General features: G+C 42.1%; 2 protein-coding genes across 2 annotated transcripts; both read left to right on the top strand.

Moving 5' to 3' along the window:
• The first annotated feature begins 1,004 nt into the window (after nucleotides 1-1,004).
• GNGT1 (G protein subunit gamma transducin 1) lies at nucleotides 1,005-5,433 on the top strand. Its single transcript, XM_008261722.3, has 3 exons — nucleotides 1,005-1,161; nucleotides 1,256-1,358; nucleotides 5,165-5,433. The coding sequence occupies exons 2-3, from the start codon at nucleotides 1,263-1,265 to the stop codon at nucleotides 5,291-5,293; spliced, it is 225 nt and encodes a 74-aa protein (XP_008259944.1). The 5' UTR covers nucleotides 1,005-1,161; nucleotides 1,256-1,262; the 3' UTR covers nucleotides 5,294-5,433.
• Nucleotides 5,434-14,129: 8,696 nt separating this feature from the next.
• GNG11 (G protein subunit gamma 11) lies at nucleotides 14,130-18,114 on the top strand. The gene is made up of 2 exons (XM_002713802.5): nucleotides 14,130-14,510; nucleotides 17,703-18,114. The coding sequence occupies exons 1-2, from the start codon at nucleotides 14,415-14,417 to the stop codon at nucleotides 17,826-17,828; spliced, it is 222 nt and encodes a 73-aa protein (XP_002713848.1). The 5' UTR covers nucleotides 14,130-14,414; the 3' UTR covers nucleotides 17,829-18,114.
• Nucleotides 18,115-21,186: the final 3,072 nt, after the last annotated feature.

Below are 21,186 nucleotides of genomic sequence, written 5' to 3'. Positions count from 1 at the left end.
CCTAAGTGATTTATCAAGGGCAAGCTCACAGAAGAAACCTCTGGAGGAGTAAGAAAAGCAAGATGGAGCAGGAGGAGAAGTTAATAAAAAATGAGGTTTCAGAAGACTAGCATTATCCCAAACCTGAGGAGTTCTGGAAGGTTCCGTATTGCAGAAAGCTTGTCCAGAAGTGAAAGGTGAGGCTGTTTGGACCACACATCAGCCAACCTTTTGTTACGCAATACCCTCAGGGACCAGCTTGGAGAAGAATCTCCTAGTTTCAATCAGTTAATACCTGAGTTCTCATCAGCCAAACCAACCTGTGCAGGAAAGTTTGGAGATATGGGCAGGGCAACAACAGCATCTACTACAAATGATGTCAAGGGAACTAAATGATGCACATGTGGTATCCTGTAAGAGGAATCCCTGTAAGGGCACCACTTGGCTACCATGAAATATTTCCTAGAGAATTTCACAGGAGGATCACTTGAATCAATGTGTAATGAGGAAGATGGCTCCAACTGAAGAGATGAGAAGATTCCTAGTAGGATGGAGGGGTCTATTCTTGTTGAGATGTGCATTGGTACCCCTGCTAACCTACTGCATTTGTTTATCCTTGTTATACAATTCATGAGAGTTACATAGAAATCCCAGGTATTGCTTGGAGACACAGTTGTAAATAGTACACTACTTTATTTCTGATGAAGAAGGTTGTTTATAGTATTTCCAAATTAATCACTTTTCAAGTCATTATACTGAAGTATAATAACACTTTTTATACGGTTCCTTTTAAATACCAGATTAAGTACGCTAGTGATTTAGCAGATTAATGAGCAGTCCTCAAAATGACCTCGAACTAGGTTAAATGGCACAAATTATAAAGTGAGCAGCTTTGGAACTGGAAGATGAAGGTTGATGACCCGAAATCTTACACTATGACAAAGAGAGGGGGGAAGGAGGAGCTTTAAGCATTTCAGATTTTATAGAACGGCACTGACCCCTCCTTGCAAACCCACTGGCAGGTGTTTAGAGTCAGATACTTGGCTTAATCATATTAGAGAAGATTACGAAGAAGCTTTAAAATCCCAAGACTACTGTTCAGTGCTAGAATTGTTCAGAGACGGCTCATGAGAAATTGATTATCACAGGAAATTTAAAATAAAACAAAGAACAGCTTGCTTAGTAAGTGACAAACTGAGAGCACAGTTGGCTAAGGTGGACTCAAAGTGATTCCAGCAACTCAGTTCTATGTGTTCACTTCCTATCTTTTTGGCAGGTGAAAGATGCCAGTGATCAATATCGAAGACCTGACGGAAAAGGACAAGTTGAAGATGGAAGTTGACCAGCTCAAGAAAGAGGTGACTCTGGAAAGAATGCTGGTAATTTCCTGCTTGCTTCTGGATTTAGTTTAAGCTAAAGATGTTGTGGAATGCTAAATTGGAAAGCATTAACTGTCTTTCATTTATTTATTATTGACTGAGGAGGCTAAATATGGTTCAAAATAAACTGTTCAAGTAAAACTTCATCAGAGACTGATAAAATTAATAATCATAATTCTTTGTTGATTGAGACTTTAATTCAAGGAGTAAGCAGATTATTTTCCATAAGCCAAATTTAACCTTTAATCTGTGCTTTGCATGACTGCCAAACTAGGAAAGATTTTACAGTTTAAAGAGTTATTTTTTTAAAAAGGAAAGAAAGAGGAAGGAAGGAAGGAAGGAAGGAAGGAAGGAAGGAAGGAAGGAAGGAAGAAGGAAGGAAGGAAGGAAGGAAGAAAGGACAGACAAAGGACAGAAGAGAGGGAAGAAGAATATGAAATAGAGATCGTATTTTAGCTATAGAATAAAGTGAAGCAATGCATACAGGTATTTTGTTTTTACTTTTCTAAATTCACAAGCTTTTCCTTTTTTCCATGTAATATTTTGTGATTGTTGAGACACTTAGAGCCATGACCTCAGATCCCAGCACTGTCATGGTCAGAAATAAATGAATGCATTCCATTCTTCTTTTGCAAATTTTCTTTTACCTAACAAAGAATTCAAGCACAAGAACTCCTTGGCTCCTCCTAGACACATCTGGCAGGTCTCAGAAATGGTTACAAGAGTTCTCTGCACTTAGAAGGAATAGAAATGGCAAAGGAATAAAGCTTCCAACAATAAACAGTGACTGAAGCTTGGAAAACACAGATGTGCATTTTAGATTTCTTCATTTTAGGAAATTTGTAGAACAAAAACTTCTCTGTAGATGATAACAGCATATTACATATTTTTTTAAAAAAATCTAACTTTATCAAGACAAAGTGGAAAGGGAGTTTATATTCTCTTCGTACTTTGCTTACAATTTTACTCCCAATCAAAATTGGGATTTTAGCTTCTTTTATATTTATAATTGTCTCAAACTTACCTGCTCTCCTTTCCATGAAATAAAATGTGTTTCACTGTAAAGATAAAACTAAGTCTATAACCAGCACAAAACTTGGAACATGCAAGAAATAAGTTGAAACCCTTATCTTTGTAATTTGAAGGAAAAATAAATGTCTGCGGTAAAGGAATGTTTTTCTTTCTTCTTTATTTGAAAAAAAAAATCCAAACACTGTCTTATTATTTGTGTACTCAGGATTGTTGTTTTGTAAGCAATCTGGTTGTCTTCATACTTATTATTCACTTGTGGTAAATTTACCTCAGAATTCTTATATGGGATAAAGTTCATATACATCACCATCCACCAGGCTTTGGGGTCCTTTTCCCCTATTATTCAGTTTCCAGGCTCTTGGAATATCAGATGGCAAGCACTTGCACACACACACACACACACACACACGCACACACACACACAGAAAGAGAGAGAAGTGTGTGTGGGGGGAGGTACATTGTCTTAGTCTGTTCAGCCTGTTATAGCAGAGTGCTACAGCCTGGGTAGCTTATAAACAACCGAAATTTATTCCTTACTATTCAGGAAACTGGGAAATCCAAGGTCAAGGTGCACAGCAGGTTCGGTGTTTGGTGAGGGCCCACTCCCTCATTCACAGTGCTCTGTTCCCTCCGTCCTTGCTTGGTGATTGCAACTAGGAAGCTCCCTGGGTCTTTTCACTAAGGACACTGCTTCCATTTGTGAGGGTTCTGCTCCCATGATCTAATACCACCACTTTAGGGGTTAGGATTTCAGTGCACAGGTTTGCAGGAGATAAAGCATTCAGGTGAACACATATTCATCATGGAAGCGCCAGGTCCTGAACCTAGAGTTCTGACTGACGTAGTATCACTACCATGGTTCAATGGGTAGATTCGGAACCATATTCCTGACTCAGATTCTGGTTCCACAACAACTTTCGGCCTGTGTCACCTTCACTTAAGCTAATCTACGTAATTGACATCTGCCTGTGTTCTTCAAAGTGGAGGTAGTAATAGCATTTAATTGAGAGGACAATTGGGAGAAATAAATATGACAATGGTCACAAAGTTCTGAGAACAACGTCCAGGACACAAGTGCTTTCTACACTATTTTACTATTGATATTTAAAATTATTAATATCTATGAACCAAACTTGTCATATTATGCCTCAATCTATTTTGTTGTCAATGCACTAGTATTGTCAGAGTAAGAAAACCCTTTGCATCTAGTTTCTAAAACTGACAGATTCTCAATGATGAGGCAGGCAATGGCTAAAAACAATCTTTGTAGTGTTTGCTAAAAGAAGTTACCTTTGATGGTGCATCTTCTTGCGTCAGGCTCTTGTTAGGCGCTTAATGCAACCAGTGTTGCTATTCTTATTTTACAGTAATGGGACCCTAGATGAGCTGTCTTCACCAAAGAATGCACTTCTCACTGTGGCATGCAATCCTATTTTAAACCACATATGCATATAAGAAATGTCACAGAAATAATTTTTAGACACATACTCATATATCATTCTAAGTAACCATATAAGAAGACATTGGTCCTTTTGACTTCAGATTCTACCCAGATACTGTTAAAACCAGCCCCTCACTGACTGATTTTTACCTGTGTTCCTGGCATCTGGGTGGGGTTAAGGGAGGGAGCATTTGGGAGGGAGTGTGGGAACACTGAGGAGGGGGAAAAACAGGAGTGAATCTAAATCATATTTCAAAAGTATGAATCTGCAAGTTATTGTTCTATGAAGCAGACACTGGACTCTCCTTGCCCAAAGTTGGAAACAATTTCTTCTAATAGGTAGAGGATGGGACTTCAGGGTTGCAAAACAATATAAAGTCTTATGTCTAACGTGGCTGGGAATTAGCATATAAAAATGCCACAAAAATGTTCCTTGAAAAAAAAATATGTTGGTTAAATAACTCTTGGAATGGACACTTACTGGACTGCCCAAACTGAATTAGTTCTGTGTTGCTGTCATGAAGCATATATTAATTGAAAACATAACAAGTTGAAGCTATAAGAGTATGAAAAATTGATTCTAAAGGTAGGTGGCATATGCATATGTACATTCACACATATTTATATTTATGTATTAATTGGACATTGCCTATCTCTAGAAAGAGTGTTTAATGGTACATTAATAGACTCTGGCTGTATCCATTCAGATACCAAAATCTGATTTTTCTACTAAGCCATTACTATAATGGTGCAGATAAGTGCGAAGCAAGCTCATAGACAAAATAAATACTTTGGTTCAGCAAAAGTTCAGAGCATCAGCTGAATGCAGGCTGTGTTCTGGATGCCTGGAAGATATTGAACAACTTAGCCAAGGGTCCCTGACCCATTAACACTCATCACTGTAGACGAGTTTTATGTAAAAGTGTGTGCGTATACTTCTGAGAATCCAGGAGTGGTGATAAGCCTGGGCGTGAGTAATGATTCATTTCCTTCTGCCTTTACAAGTCACATTTATGGAATGAGGAAAACTGATTGGATCAATGCTGACCAGGTGACATTCTTATGTTTCCAGCTGTGTTCTGATCGCTGGATCCCGATTTGAAGAAGCTAGAGGCTGTGTGTGCTGGGAACCCTAGGCTGAGATGTGGCCAGGAGGTCCGGGAAAGGGGGCAGCCCTTTCTTCTCTCCTAGGAGATGTATGCACATTGGCGGAAAGCAGAAACATTCACATTAGAATGATACAAAATGAAAATTCATTGTCATAAAAAATTCTTGCCATCTGCAGTATTCTGTTTTGCACCAAATGAGTCATCTGTTTCTCCTTCTCCTTAAGGTATCCAAATGCTGTGAAGAAGTCAGGGATTATGTTGAAGAAAGATCTGGAGAGGATCCACTAGTAAAAGGTGTCCCAGAGGACAAAAATCCCTTCAAGGAGCTCAAAGGAGGCTGTGTGATTTCATAAGGAAAAAAATTCTTGCAGTATCTTGAATTTTAATGACCATGTGGATTTTCCTCTATGTAAGAATACTATTAAGCACATGCATGTATTTTTAAATTTATAAAAGTAAACTTTTAATAAAAATTGGATGTGATAATGCATAAGTCTGTGTCTTTCTTGAAAGGATTTATCACAGGGATTGCACATAATTAATGAGATATTCATGGGAATGGGAGAGGGAGCGGGAAATTGGAGGGTTGCGGGTGAGAGGGAAGTTATGGGGGGAAAGCCTCTGTAATCCAAAAGCTGTACTTTGGAAATTTATATTTATTAAATAAAAGTTAAAAAATAAAATAAAAATGAGATATTCATGCATTCTTCTTTAAAAATAACCTGTACATTTGTAAGTGAATTTATATTATATCAACTTTATTGTCATACTTTTGAAACACAGACAAAATAATCTATTATCTGGTCTGGAATGGAGTATGGGTGCCAGATCAGGTCCCAGCTGCTCCTCTTCCAATCCAGCTCTCTGCTATGGCCTGGGAGAGCAGTAGAAGATGGCCTAAGGCCTTGGGCCCCTGCACACATGTGGGAGACCTGGAAGGGCTCCTGGCTTCTGGATTCAGATCAGCTTAGCTTTGGCCATTGCGGTCATTCAAGGAGTGAACCAACAGATGGAAGACCTCTCTCTCTTTCTCTCTCTCTCTCTCTCTCTCTCTGGCTCTGCCTTGCTCTGTAACTCTGCCTTTCAAATAAATAAAATAAATCTTTAAAAAAAGTGAGAAAATTTCTCAGGTTAAGACTGAGTATCTGGCTGAACTGTCAGCAGCAAACTCTCACCCATGTCTTCATCCAATATGCTTTGGGTGTTAAAGGATTCCAGGCTAAACTGTGGAATCTTCTGTGTCTTTTTTCCTCAGGAGAGGATCTTTTCCTATTATTTGGAATTATACAATCTGTCTCCAGCTAGTCCCTCGGGATTTCCTGTCTCCCTGCTTCACTCCATTTCCCTTCAAGGCACCCATCAAAATCTAGCATGCTATTTATTTTATTAATTCACTTAGTTGTGGTCTGTCTAGGGATTTTTCATGTGTAAACTAGTGTTTATTTAGTGAATTCCATGTATCTGATTAAAATAAATATAAAGTCTTTGCTGTGATATTCAGTAACATGTAGAGTATAATCATAGCCAACATCTTTGGCTTTCATTTACAAATGAAGATGGATTTTGGAGCCAGACAAGTCTTAATTAAAACCTTGGCTCTTGCTTTTTCTAGTTGAAAGCATTGGAAAAGTGACTTCAACTCTCTTAGCCTTCAATTTTCTTATACATAAAATGAAGGATTAGAATGGATCCTTATATGGACATATTAAATCAACGATGGACAAAATAAGCTTTATTTATTTATTTTTTCTTCCCAGAAACCTTTTATTTATTTTTTAAGAATTATTTTATTTATTTATTTGAAAGAGTTACAGAGAGAAGTAGAGCCAGAGAGAGTCTTCCATTCCGATGGTTCACTCCCCAAAAGGGCGCAATGGCCGAAGCTGAGCTGATCCGAAGCCAGGAGCCAGGAGATTCTTCCAGGTCTCCCACGTGAGTGCAGGGGCCCAGCACTTGGGCCATCTTCTACTGCTTTCCCAGGCCATAGCAAAGAGTTGGATTGGAAGTGGAGCAGCTGGGACTCGAACCAGCGCTCATATGAGATGCTGGCACTGCAGGCGGTGGCTTTACCCACTACACCACAGCACTGGCCCCCTTATTTCATTTTTAATTTATTTTTTTTTAAACTTTTATTTAATGAATATAAATTTCCAAAGTACGACTTATGGATTACAATGGCTTCCTCCCCATACCGTCCTTCCCACCCACAACCCTCCCCTTTCCCACTCCCTCTCCCCTTCCATTCACATCAAGATTCATTTTCGATTATCTTAATATACAGAAGATCAGCTTAGTATACATTAAGTATGGATTTCAACAGTTTGCTCCCACACAGAAACATAAAGTGAAAAATAATAGATGATTTTTTTTTAAATGATGATGAAATCAGAGCAGACCTATTGTCATGTTTAATCCCAGTGAGAGTCAAGTTGGGAATTGATGATTTTTTTTTTTTTTTTACAGAGGATCAGTTTAGTATGCATTAAGTAAGGATTTCAACAGTTTGCACCCCCATAGAAACACAAAGTGAAATATATTGTTTGAGTACTCATTATAGCATTAAATCTCAATGTACAGCACATTAAGGATAGAGATCCTACATGAGGAGTAAGTGCACAGTGACTCCTGTTGTTGACTTTACCAATTGACACTCCTGTTTATGGCATCAGTAATCTCCCTATGCTCCAGTCATGAGTTTCCAAGGCTATGGAAGCCCTCTGAGTTCTCTGACTCTTATCTTGTTTAGACAAGGTCATAGTCAAAGTGGAGGTTCTCTCCTCCCTTCAGAGAAAGGTACCTCCTTCTTTGAAGACCTGTTCTTTCCACTGGGATCTCACTCACAGAGATCTTTTGCCAGAGTGTCTTGGCTTTCCATGCCTGAAATACTCTCATGGGCTTTTCAGCCAGATCCGAATGCCTTTAGGGCTGATTCTGAGGCCAGAGTGCTATTTAGGACATCTGCCATTCTATGAGTCTGCTGAGTATCTCACTTCCCATGTTGGATCACTCTCCCCCTTATTTACTCCATTGGTTAGCGTTAGCAGGTACTAGACTTGCTTATGTGCTCCCTTTGACTCCCAGTCCCTCCACCATGACCAACTGTGAACTGAAATTGATCACCTGGAACAGTGAGATGGCATTGGTACATGCCACCTCGATGGGATTGAATTGGAATCCCCTGGTATGCTTCCAACTCCACCACTTGGGGCAAGTCAGCCTGAGCATGTCCCAAATTATACATCTCTTCCCTCTCCCATTCCCACTCCCATGTTCAACAGGGATCACATTTCAGTTAATTTTCAACACTTAAGAATAACTGTGCATCAATTACAGAACTAAACCAGTCATATTAAGTAGAACAGATAAAAAAACTACTAAGAGGGATAATGTATTAAGTTGTTCATTAACAGTCAGGGCTATGGAGAGAGAAACAGAGGCTGAGACAGAGCTAGATCTGTCTGAGGGAGAGCTCTCCTATCCACTGGCTCATTCCATGAGTGCTCTAGTCTGAAGCTGTGAGCTGGGTACTTCCCAAAGTGAGGGGCATAGACCCTAAAACCTGAGCTACCACCTGCTGCTTCCCAGGGTGCACTTAAGTAGGATGCTAGAATCAAGATGGATTTGGGGGGATGCTGCCTGCAGTGCTGGCATCCCATGTGGTTGCCAATTTGGGTCCTGGCTGCTCCACTTCGGATTCAGCTCTCTGCTGTGGCCTGGGGAAGCAGTGGAGGATGGCACAATTCCTTGGGCACCTGTGCCCACATGGAGGACGTGGAGGAAGCTCCTGGCTCCTGGCTTCGAATGAGCACAGCTCCAGCCGTTGCAGCCAACTGGGCAGCGAGGCAGCGGATGGAGGACCTCTCTCTTTCTCTCTCTCTCTCTCTCTCTCTCTGCCTCTCCTTCTCTCTGTGTGTAGCTCTGACTTTCAAATAAATAAATAAATAAATCTTAAAAAAAAAAAAAGTGGATTTGGTATTGAACCCAGGCACTCTGAAATAGAATGCAGAAGTCCCGAGCAGTGTCTTAATCGCCATGTCAAACGACCCCCACCAACAGATTTTACTCTCTCTCTTGTTATAATTTATATAGTTGTCTTAATTTCAATGCTCTGTTGTAAATGTCCCAAGCCAGAAGCTCTGTTCATCTTTAAAACTGCTATACCAACTGTCTCTATAATGTAATTGACTTCATAAATATTTAATTCAATTAAAAGCAAGCAAGGAAAATATTTATGAAATGCTTATGTTGGGTAATTCAGCATTCTTGTGGTTTAATTAATGATTGAATCAACAGTGGCATAAAATTCTTGTTTAAAAATACAAATTGTCAGCAAAAGTTTGAATAAGAGAGAACTCACAGGAAGGAAATATAAGGAAAGAAGGCACGAGAAGAAGGAAATGGAATCATGGCTTCCCCGCAGGGAACTTCCCTGGCAGTAAGTGTTCTGACCAGAAGCTGTTCTTTCACTGTCAGGTATTCCCAGGTAGAAGGGAGTAAGGCACTACCCACACACCTTTAGCCATTTGCTCTTCAACAAAACCTCCTGGCATCATTAGTGAGAATGAGTTATTATAGATACTGTATCATTTGAGCTACTTGGAGATTCTTGCATACATAAGTGAATTCAAGCTTTGGCAAGAAAGAACAAAGCATTTCACGTATTTTAAGTTGGACTGATTTGATCGCAGTCAGATTTCAAAACAAAGCTAATAACAAACTTCCTAAATCTCTAAAAGAAAGTATTAACATGAAGAAACATAGTAAAGTGAATAATGAAAATGACCCATTATGGAATTGAAAATTAAAGTCTTGTAGGAAGATCATGAAAAAGAGAACTCATTTGATTTTTACCTTTTCATTTGAGAGGCAGAGGGACAGATAGGGACAGAGAAGGAGAGGAGTTCCTGTCTGCTGGTTCTCTATCCAACTGCCTGCAACAGCCGGGCCTGGACCAAGGTAAAGCCTGGGACTGGGAAGTCCATCCAGATTTCTCACAGCAGTGGCAAAAACCCAACTGGAGACACCAGGGCCAGCACTGTAGCATAGAGTAAAGCTGGTACCATGCACCGGCATCCCATATGGGCACAGGTTCAAGTCCTGGCTGCTCCACTTCCAATCCAGCTCTCTGCTATGGCCTGGGAAAGAAGTAGAAGATGGCCCAAGTCCTTGGGCCCCTGTTACTCATGTGAGAGACCGGGAAGAAGCTCCTGGCTCTTGGCTTCAGATAGGCCCAGCTCCAGTCATTGGGAGCCGTTTAGGGAGTGAACCAGCAGATGGAAGACCTTTCTCTCTGTCTCTCCCTCTCTCTGTAACTCTACCTCTCAAATGAATAAATAAATAAATCTTGAAGGAAAACAAACAAACAAACAAAAAACGACTTGAGAGATCGCTGCTGCTTCCCAGTGTCTGCATTAGCAGGAAGCTGGAGTCAGGAGCCGAAGTTGGACAGGAGCTCAGGTTCTACAATGTGCGGTTCAGGTGCCTTTACCAATCTCTAACTGCTAGGCTAGACGCACACGCTGAAAACTTTTTGATATCATTAATTAAAAGTCATTGTTGAGATAAGTGGAACACCAGATACATCATCTCATGGGTTGATGTTATATACGTCTAGAAAATGAAAATTATACATAGTTATGTGAAATAAGTGAGCTCCTAAAACTTGCCACGCAAATATTTTTAACAAATTGAAGCAAATAAGTGAATCAAGAGTGCATCAACTATGTATTTAATAATTTAAAAAAATCTTCAATTCAATGAGCTAACCAGTCACTGTTTATCAGTTTTAGAGGAGCAGAATTTGGGAAATAACATAGCTTATTTGTTCAACAAAAATCACAGGGCAAAATAAGACCAGAACCTTGATCATTTTTGAGTTCAAGTAGTATTAAATCATTTCCTTATGACGACTTTGAATACTTTTTTTTTTTTTTTTTTTTTTTTGACAGGCAGAGTGGACAGTGAGAGAGAGAGACAGAGAGAGAAAGGTCTTCCTTTGCCGTTGGTTCACCCTCCAATGGCCGCCGCGGCCGGCGCGCTGCGGCCAGCGTACCGCGCTGATCCGATGGCAGGAGCCAGGAGCCAGGTGCTTTTCCTGGTCTCCCATGGGGTGTAGGGCCCAAGCACCTGGGCCATCCTCCACTGCACTCCCTGGCCACGGCAGAGAGCTGGCCTGGAAGAGGGGCAACCGGGACAGAATCCGGCGCCCCGACCGGGACTAGAACCCGGTGTGCCGGCACCGCTAGGCGGAGGATTAGCCTAGTGAGCCGCGGCGCCGGCCTCAATACTTTCTTATGGAGTTTTTTCATATTGACTTTTAGCAACTTAGGAAAAGAGCCAAAAAACTATTTTCCCCTTGTTTGCACAGCAAAGTGGAAATTACATGGTCATTGTTCTTATAATTGAAAAGTGAAAATGGTTGTTTTCACTAAAAATTTTGTCCAAAACATTTTTCAAAGACCACTAGAGTGCTTCATAAAAGGTCATTTCTGGCTACAGCTTTCATTTGTACTATAGAATCAGTTCATACCATGTCCATACTGTTTTGTATCAATACATAAAAATTTATAAATATATAAACTTATAAATATATAAAAATTTATATAAAATGATAAAATATATAAATAAAATATAAGTTAAAAGTTACACTATATTCAGATACAGCTATTATGAATTAAAATGTTTCAAATTATTGCTAATAGAATATTTCTGCAAGAGTACGTGAGAAATTGCTGACCATGGTTCTTCCCTGGGACTCTCAGTGTCTGGGGTCAGGGAATATGGAAACTTTTGTTTAAAAAAAAAAAAAAAAAGCGTGGGGCCAGCGTTGTGTTATAACAGTAAAGACACCACCTGTGACACCAGCATCTCATATGTGTACTGGTTCATGTCTTGGTTGGTACACTTTTGATCCAGCTCTCTGCTAATGGCCTGGAAAAAGCAGTAGAAGATGGCTCAAGTGTCTGGGCGCCCACCACACATGTGGAAGACCTAGATGAAACTCCTGGCTTCTGTCTGGCCCAGCCATGACCATTGTGGTCATCGTAGGGTAAACCAGCAGATGGAAGCTCTCTCTCTCTCTCTGTCTTTGTCTCTTGCTCTCTCTGTAGCACTGACTTTCAGATAAATAAAAAATCCTAAAAACAAAAATAAAAAGTGTTACCATCATTTTACCATTTAAAACCAATTAACAATAAAACATTTTCCAGAGCACTGTGTGGTCATGGGATGTCAGCATTTCACCATTCATTTTGGTTTAATCAGTTTATTTAATAAGATACTAACATATGAATTGTGTGATAACAATCAAAAGTTTTTAAAAGTACACTGCTAAGTACTTCATCTCTAATTTAAGCCTCCTAAATACTGTGGAAAAAGCTAAAGCACCAATATGGGTTTATAAATATTTATCCCATTATGTAACTAGATGATTTCAGAGGGAAGAAATTTCCAGGCCAAAATAATTCTATTTTTAGGACTTAGAAAAGATATACTCACCTTAATTTACTTAACCAACTTATTTAATTTAGGCCACTTTAGATCACTTTCACCAACTTGGTTAAGCAATTTTAACCAACCTTTCAAATTTAAGGAATAGGAATTTTTTTTAAAGGAGTCTGTTCTGGAGAGAAATGTCGGTTTTGCCTTGGCTCCCTGCTTCCTAACAAGGAAAACTCTGGCAGAGGAGCTAACTTCTGTGAGCCTGGGAGATCTGGCTGTTCCCATTACAGAAAATGCAGCTGCTTCACGTTTTCTCCATCAAAGCGGTTTATCATTTGCAAACGCGCAAATTCGGGCAGAGCCACAGCAAACAGCTGGTTCACGCCCTCCCCACCACGTATTTGACAAATTAGAAAATCCAAACCCAGAAAAATGTAACTGATGCTTTTCCTGTGACAGCCAGGGGCAGAGCTGGGAACACAATCTAGGAGGGCCCGTTAAGTAGCTCCCGGTTCCTAACACTGCACTCCAGGAGCAGAAGTAGGCGGAGCCTGGTGAGAAAAAAATGCACCAACCGGGGAATGTCGGAAGTCAGGGACCTGAAATTTTCAGTGAAGACCCCCACTCTCCTCCTGATATTGACTCTGGAGAGAAAGGGAAATACCCTGCTGTTTGGGAAAGTTGCTTGCACGGATGTTTTATTTTCTTCTAGGCTTTTGAGCACGGTTAACAGATTTGAGTTTACAGTCAAAGGGAAGGTTTACGTTACACGCAAGCATGGTTCACATCAGACACTTCTTCTGGCTACCCAAAGCTGCAAGTACATGCACATTATTTTCCCACAAGGACAGACACCAGTACTCCGAGAACCCACTGCCTACATCCAGGAAAGTGCACGGGCCAGGAATGGAAACTGCACAGCGTCAGATGTCAAGCAGACCGTAGGGGTGGGCGCGCGCCAGCCACCCGCAGCCCCGCCACCCTCGCTCTGAGCAGGACGCTGACCACCTGTCGGCCAGCCTGCCTGGTGCCACTCTTCCGCCGCAGAGAGCGCTACCACACGTCTCTCCGGTTAGGCAGACGGCCCTGCGGGCGCGGGAGGCTCCACGTGCTACCGGACGGTAACAGGATCCCAAGCCCTGGTTGCAGGATTGGTCAGGAGTCCCGGTCTCCCGCCGTCCTGCAGCGAACCAGCGAACCGCAGGGCTGGGCCGCGGCGGCCGTGGGCGCCCGTCTGGGGTCCCCCGTGTGAGTTGCCCTAAGGACCTTCTTAGTGCTCAAGGCTCAGACAAGGCGGAGCGCGGGAACTCTGCCGAGAAAGTTCAAGGTCTCTGCTCCGTGGAGCGCGCGTCTCCCACCCAGTGCAGAGCATCCCCCGGAGAAAACGCAGACTCCGCTACTGCGGCGAAAGCGCGCCCGCGAGCTGTCCCCAAGGGCCGTCCCAGACGCGTGCATGCATTTCAGGCCTGGGGCCAGCGCGGGCGCGGCCTCCTGGGGACCCCAGCCCCCGCACGCCGCTCTGGCCCCAGCTGGGGAAGGAGCCCACTTTGCGCAGTTTTGAAGTTCTTGGGGGGAGTTGATGGCCCCTGTTTCCTGCTGTGGTTAGTGTCCTCCTTTTCCTCTCTTTGCAAACAAAACCCGGATGTGACTTGGACGCAGAGGTTAAACCAAAAAAAAAAAAATCAAAAAGTCGAACTCGTGCGGGGCCCAGCCCGGCCGCCCCCCGCCCCCGCCCCGCCCCGCGGGCGTGGCGGGACCCGAGCCAGCGCCGCTCCAACCCGGCCTGGCCGCGCGCCCGGGCAGGCCTCCCGGGATTGGAAGCCCCCCGGACGCGGGCGAGGACTGGCGCGGCGGAGCGACCCGGGGGAGGCGAGCCCTGCGGAGCGGCGGCCGCAGCCGGCGCCGGGAGGCGGTCACAGCCCCGGGGCGGGCGGGCAGTGGCGGCCCGCGGTTATTTCTGGGCGCGCCCTGGTGCGCAGCGCTCGCAGCGGCTGCACGGCCCCCGCGCCCCCTGGGCCCAGCCCCGCGGCCAAAATGCCTGCCCTGCACATCGAAGACCTGCCCGAGAAGGAAAAGCTGAAGATGGAAGTTGAGCAACTGCGCAAAGAAGTGAAGTTGCAGAGACAGCAGGTAAATGGGCTGCTGCGGAATCTGCATTGGAGCCGGCGTCAGCATCGCCCGGCCAGGTCCGGGGACGCCTAGAGGGGTCTTTCTGTTGGGTTGATTGGTTTCTTGCAGTTTGTCTATGGCAGTGCCTAGGGGCTGCCAGGCTATGCGAGATCTCGGGGGCTAAAGGAGGGGAAGGGGAAGCCGGAGGAATGGGGACGCCGACAGTAGGCAGCTGCTTGCCCAAGTTCAGGGGCAGGGAACAGGCGAGGCGGCCGGGTTCTCTGGATAGTTTCCCTACTGGAAGCGGTGGTACTGGGGAGCCGTTTTCAAACACCACGTTTCGGAGCCTCCCAGCCGCATCCCCTGGGTTTGGATTTTACCAGGGGCCTGCAGCGGCGCCCTCAAACAGCCCGCCGGGCCCCGAGCACGGTGTCAGAACCTCCGCTTTTACGTGTGGATCTCATCCCTGTCTAGCGCCCAGTCTGTGTCGTATAAGGACGCCTCAGGGATAGAGAGAGTCTGCAGTGATCGTCAGATATCAGTAAACCACTGCGCGCCCACGGGTGTGCGTGGGATCCCGAATGTTCGACCCAGTTGAGGCTTGGCCGCGCCAGTGCCAGCCCAGGGCTCACAAGTCCCCGCCGAGACTTAGGGGCAGTTTTATCAGTTAACTTCCATTTCTTACCGGTAACAGGGCTTCCTTAAGACATTATTTCTTCTTCCTCCTCCTCCTCTTCTTCATCCCAGACAACTTGTGTAGGAAAGGGCTTTTGGATAGCTATTTGTTTTTCAAAGACATTAATCTTTTCTCCACTGCAAGAGAATTTTGAATTCATTTTATGTGTTTATATTTAACACCAAAAAAATTAAGAAAAGCAATGGAAATGATGCAAATGCTGTAGATATTCTCTCTGGCCTGCCTGCTCCGAGTTATGATAAATTAGTGGTAAAGGTCTCATTATTCCTGAGAGATGGGTTTTCCTTTTTGCAGTTCTTTTCTGAATGTAATCCTTCATCTTCAAATTCCTGCTTGGGCTGCCTAGGGTTTTGTATCCGGATGTCCCTTCTAACCAGGTTGAGAGTTTTGTAGCTTTGAAAATACTGTCAACGAGTTTAAAGGAAAAAGCAGAGTGACAGCACCTGATTAATCAACCTACTTCTCAAAACCTCAAGTCACTCGAGCTTAGAAATGGCCAAGCCCCCAGTACAGCAAGTGTTGGACGCCTGACTTGGCGCCCACACGGAGGCTTGGGGTTGTGTGGTATAGTTACCTGTGCCGTAGGAAAATATTGTCCTATTTGGTGACACTGTGCAGAATTTACAGAGAGAGAGGGAGAGGAGTGTCTTCTACTTATTTAAGTTTCAGTGGGCAGGGGAATGGAGTCACTCATTTGCAGTTTCTCCCTGCTGGGCACTGCATTCCTGGCCACACCCTGTCGGATCAGCTCCTCAATGCCAGAACCCACAGGTGTATGCCAGAGGGAGGAAAACTTTCAGGATATTCACAGAGGATAAAAGAAGAGGCCTTTAAGTCCTACTAATAATTTGCAAACTCCTTCTGGTAGCTCCTAGAGACCATGCAGCCCCTCACAGGGAGGCTAACTGGCTTCTCACTCAGGGCTCACTCAGGGCCAGGGCTGAACCGGGTCCGTTATTCCATCACTGGATAGTTGGCTTCTAAGCTGTGAGTTCTGCTCTGGCGAAGGAGCCACAGTTCGCAGGTTGCATTCTGGCTCAAGGTCCCAATGGTTGGTCAAATGTGTCTTCTTGATCATGGAAGGAAATGCGTCACAAGAGCAGCTACCCATGTTGGGTGTGTGTGTGTGTGTGTGTGTGTGTGCAGATCTCTTGGGAAACCTCAGGAAGTCTCTTGTAGAACAAATCAGTACAAGGACTATGAATCGTATCCAGGTTATGGACACTTGTACCTCAGATTCTGAGAAATCGTTTAAAACATGCATGTGATGAAGGTAGCAAAAATTGTTAGCAAATGTTATTTGAAAAATGGTATTTGGGAAGATTTTATTTTGCCATATTTTAAGTCATGTAACTACTTCATCTAGTTTTAAATACCAGATCAGTGGGCTCTGCACTTACTTGAATGAAGAGCGCTTTGGGTTGCAGGGGATGAAATAGTAAAATTTCTGGTTTTTGTTTAGTTTTAAATCTCATCCTTTTATAATTACAGGTGTAGGTTTTATAATTATGCATGGTGTATTAACAGTACTATCTGAACTTCTTTGTAAGTAAAAAATGACATACATTTTGAGATACATATACAAACTTGTTTTAATGATGACCATTTAAGGAGTTCAAGGTTACCAACCTGGATTAGAAATTCAGTGGGAACAGTTGCCCAGTTTTAATGTGTATCTTGAAATTTGCTGGAGTTTAGATAACTTGTAGTTCTAATTTCTTCCTAGTGATGCAGGCCTTCATTAAGACAAATTATTTTTTCTTTTCCTTTTTATTCCTTAAAAAAAAAAAACTCACTCTTGCAATTTGCCTCAAAGGGTAGACTTCGAAGAAACTACTCAATTCTTTCTCTATTGCAGAGAAAATTTAAACTGATTATGTAAACAGAGTTTCAGATAAGCCTACTGTACCCCAGATAAGCCTTTTGTTATGATAATTGCCTTCCTGCTGAGGATGGAATTCTGAGCTGGGAAAGAGTGGGCAATTTGGGCAGCACCAGCTTTTCCAGAACAGTCTTTTCCCAAAGGCTTTATCATTTTGTGAAATTCCAGAATCGGGCACACACCCATAGTGAGAATGGTGGCTTTACACACCTCAAAAACACCTGGGGATTATCTACTCCTGCACCTGCTCATTAGCATGGAAGATTGCAGTCGGAATGTTTCAGTTCCTAAAATATTATAGACACATCATAATTGTTTTTTAACCCAAGAAGGAAATCATATGAGGTATGATGGATGGAAATTGCTGGGGATGACCTATTTAATGCATAGACTTTCCAACTTTTTTGACCATGACCAATAGAAAGAAATAGATTTTACATACCTCAAATCAAATTCATGCCTATATGATTTATACTAGAATAAGAGTAGAGAAACACAAAGATATACATATATGTATGTGTATAATTTTTTATAAGCTGGTTGTGCTCAGTTCTATTAATTTCACTAAAGGGTAGTACAATGTTTGAACAACTCTGATCCAATTCATTCTCTTTTATTTTTTTCCTTACTTAAGGTGTCTAAATGTTCTGAAGAAATAAAGAATTATATTGAAGAGCGCTCTGGAGAGGATCCCCTGGTGAAGGGCATTCCAGAAGACAAGAATCCTTTCAAAGAAAAAGGCAGCTGTGTTATCTCATGAACAACTCTGGGGAGAAGCCTCATCCTCCTTGGAGCAGCTCATTTTCGGTTTCCCGCAGAAAACCACCATGCCTTTTAAGGAAGAACAAGCAAAACTTAAAGGAGACTTCCTTAAGCACTATAGAGATAGAGTTGCGGGGGGGAAAAGCATGCACGCCTCTCATCTTTGCTCACTTCGCAGAGTGGCAGATGTAAAATTATGAAATTAAGGATGTTATTTGTGCTTGATTCGCCTCTTTTTTAAGTATATTGCTTGATGCCTCAAATAAAATTTTATCTTGGGAAAATGAGTGTCGTTAATTAAAAAGAGCTCTTTTCCCACACCCACATTTTTATTTCTTTCTATGACTTTTCAGGTGTTAACGATAGGTTTCCGAAAACTTGGGTTTAGAGATCAGGTCTCCAGTATGGCTCTCTCTGCTTCACAGATGCGTGCTGTTGAGTTCTCACTTCTGGAATATGTTTGATCTGTAATTACTAGAAATCTGAGCAGGTAGAATACCTGTAACATTGACAGGAATCAGATGAGTAGAACCAGGAACTGTGCCAAGCCACCTGGTTTATCCTCTAGATCTTGTTCAGAGTGTTCCTACAGGAGTGGCCTTGGAGAAGGGACCCGGATGGCCATCAGAAAGAGGCCCCGCCTCCCTGCAGTGCTGTGGCCCTGGGACCTGATAGTCCAGGCTGCTTCCGGGGATGCTCCAGCTCATGGCCTTGATCCTGCTCCAGTCCTGGGGTGTTGGCTCAGACACTTGGGGTTCTGCAATCACTCCCGCCACCCTTTCCCCCCAGGCTGGGGCCAACCAGGCCTCTTCTTTTCCTCCAAAGTCCTTTAAACTCCTAGGAATGTTAGATGTTGAAAACATCTGCATGAGATTCAGTATTAGACGGTTCGTTAGGATCTGTTGTGCCTGGCTTTGGACACTTTTTTGTTGTTGCTGTTGACTAGCAGAAACAGATGATCATGTGACTTTTGGAGTAGGAGGATTTATTTTGTTGACTTTACGATGCTGGTTCCACTGTAGGCATAATTATGCCTAGCAAAGAATCCATGAAAGAATTGCCAGAGAAGGAATTAAAAATAAGATTTTAGATGAAAGTACCCACCTTGGTACTGAAAGGAAACAAACCAACAGCAACAGCAGCTGTTGAGAAAGCTTAAGCCTAGAAAAACAAAACACAACTCCCTGAAATGAGTGTGAACAGCAGGGAGAAACCTTTTGTGTATAATAAGAAACCTTTCAGCCGAGTAAATAAGCTATGTTTTAGTTGTCAAGAAAAAGAAATAATGAATCTTGGCTCACGATAAATATTAGTTTGCCTTTTTCTCACTGATTTGTAGGGATTCTTCACAGGTTATAGCCATTCACCCTTTGTCAGTGCTACGTATTGCAAATAAATGCCTTCTCCCAGTCCAAGGCTTAGCCTTTCCCAGTGACCTCAGCTTTGTGGTGCTAGCCTGTGGGTGGAGTACAACACCTGCTCAAGTCCTTTGGGAAGTTAACTGCAGCCAACAGTTCCTCAAAGGAAGGGACCTATCCTTTGAGCATTTTTTTCCCCCTTTCCTGTCCGCTAGATGCAAAGGAAAAACAAGCAAAACCCTTGCAGGTTAGCTCTGGCTCAAACTAGCTTAGTCAGTAATTTGTTCTAAAATTTTAAATGTGGCACCAGAACCCCTCTCATCTGGGTCTTCTGGTTGGACTTGCTGCACCTGACCTACCACACTGGGGAATGCCTGTGACCTACAGCAGTTCATAAAGTACATTCTCACCTTCTCTGAAGTCCACTTTCCTCTCTGGAAGGAACAGGATCTCCCAGGCTTTTGAAAAGGAGCTTACAGCAAACCCAGTGCAGGGACTATTTCCTTCTGTTTCCTGTCACTTTCCAAATGATGACGTCAAACGGGGTTATTGGGAGTCCAGGGGTAATTTTAGCCCAAACCATGATCTACTCCAAGATAAGACTTAAAAACAGTAATGACATATTTCTTTCAAGCACCCCCAAACAATTAGTATTTGGGGTGTTCTGCTACTACTAACCATTTAACATTAAACACAGCCTGGGATTTAGGACCTTGGTGCCTATAAAGTTTTATGTTAAGGGGAGGTTTCATTTCTTTCTGTCACCAGGAAAGAGAATTTTGGAGAGAAGATATAATAATCCATCAGGCCAATATGATGGTTGAACCATTAAATCAAAAATACATGGGGGATGGGACAATTAAAACCCTGAATTCAAGGGGAAAATAAATAAGATGAAACAATTGTCGTAGGGCAAAACCAAGAATCCTTAGTCACACAGAACCCAGGACCACTCCAAGTTAAGACACTAGAGAATTTAGACAAATAGAAGAATAAGGATTGCATTTCAGAAAAGAAAGGAAATCTGGAAAAGGAACACAGATTCATTAAAGTTAGTTGTAAGTGGCCTAGTGTAACCATATTGTGATTCTTAAACTGAATATACAAAAAATATTATTTAACATATGATCCAAAACACAATGTTATTTTATACAAAAAATATGTACTGCTATATGATATAAATATCTCTATTTTCATGCAACAAAAATGTTCTGTTCTCTGTAATCCTGTAAAACACATATTAAATGTTTTTATTACATTTATTAAGACCTTAAACTTGCTTAATGAATGCATAAATGTACTTTAAAGATTTATTAATGACAATGAAAAAAATAGTATCTTCCTTAAATCCAACAATTAATTATGTATAATTAAATAGATTTAGGTGAAATTACTAAGAATCCTCTTTATTATGTAAATTATACACAGAAAACAAAGGAAATAAAATATATTGGTGTGGTAGCAATGACTATTATATTCTAGATACCCATCGTTGGAAGGAATGGAGAAACATAAAGAAGGTATCAAGGTTTAGATGATTTGTCAATATCTGAATTATAAATCCACTTATGCAGGGATCCTAGTTTGGCATTTATAATTGTTTATGCATAAAATTTTATCTTTAAGATTATTCATTGCAGCATAGCCCATGATAATAAAAGGCTGGCAATAATTCAGGTAGACTTACTCAAAGTGTAACACAGCCACACATGAACACTCTGCAGCTATAAAAAGGAAAGACGTTGTTTCTGCCTAATACAGAGAAAGACCTCTCAACTTACAGTTAACTGAATAAAAGACAGGATGCAGAAAACTGTATATGGTACATGTTGTGTAACACATGAGAAAAAATAAGAAATGCATGTCTGTTGTGTGTAATTCGCTTAAAGAAATGGTGGACATTTATACAGGTGTGGAAGGATGAATTTGTCACAGTTTTCTATAGAGTTTTGATTTCTGGATGCTGTGAACATATTATACAGTTTAAAATGAAGTTAC

This window comes from Oryctolagus cuniculus, chromosome 16 (assembly GCF_964237555.1).
Source record: "Oryctolagus cuniculus chromosome 16, mOryCun1.1, whole genome shotgun sequence".
In the NCBI taxonomy this organism is placed as follows: Eukaryota; Metazoa; Chordata; class Mammalia; order Lagomorpha; family Leporidae; genus Oryctolagus; species Oryctolagus cuniculus.
The sequence above is the reverse complement of the archived record's forward strand: the minus strand, read 5'-3'. Positions and strand labels throughout refer to the sequence as shown.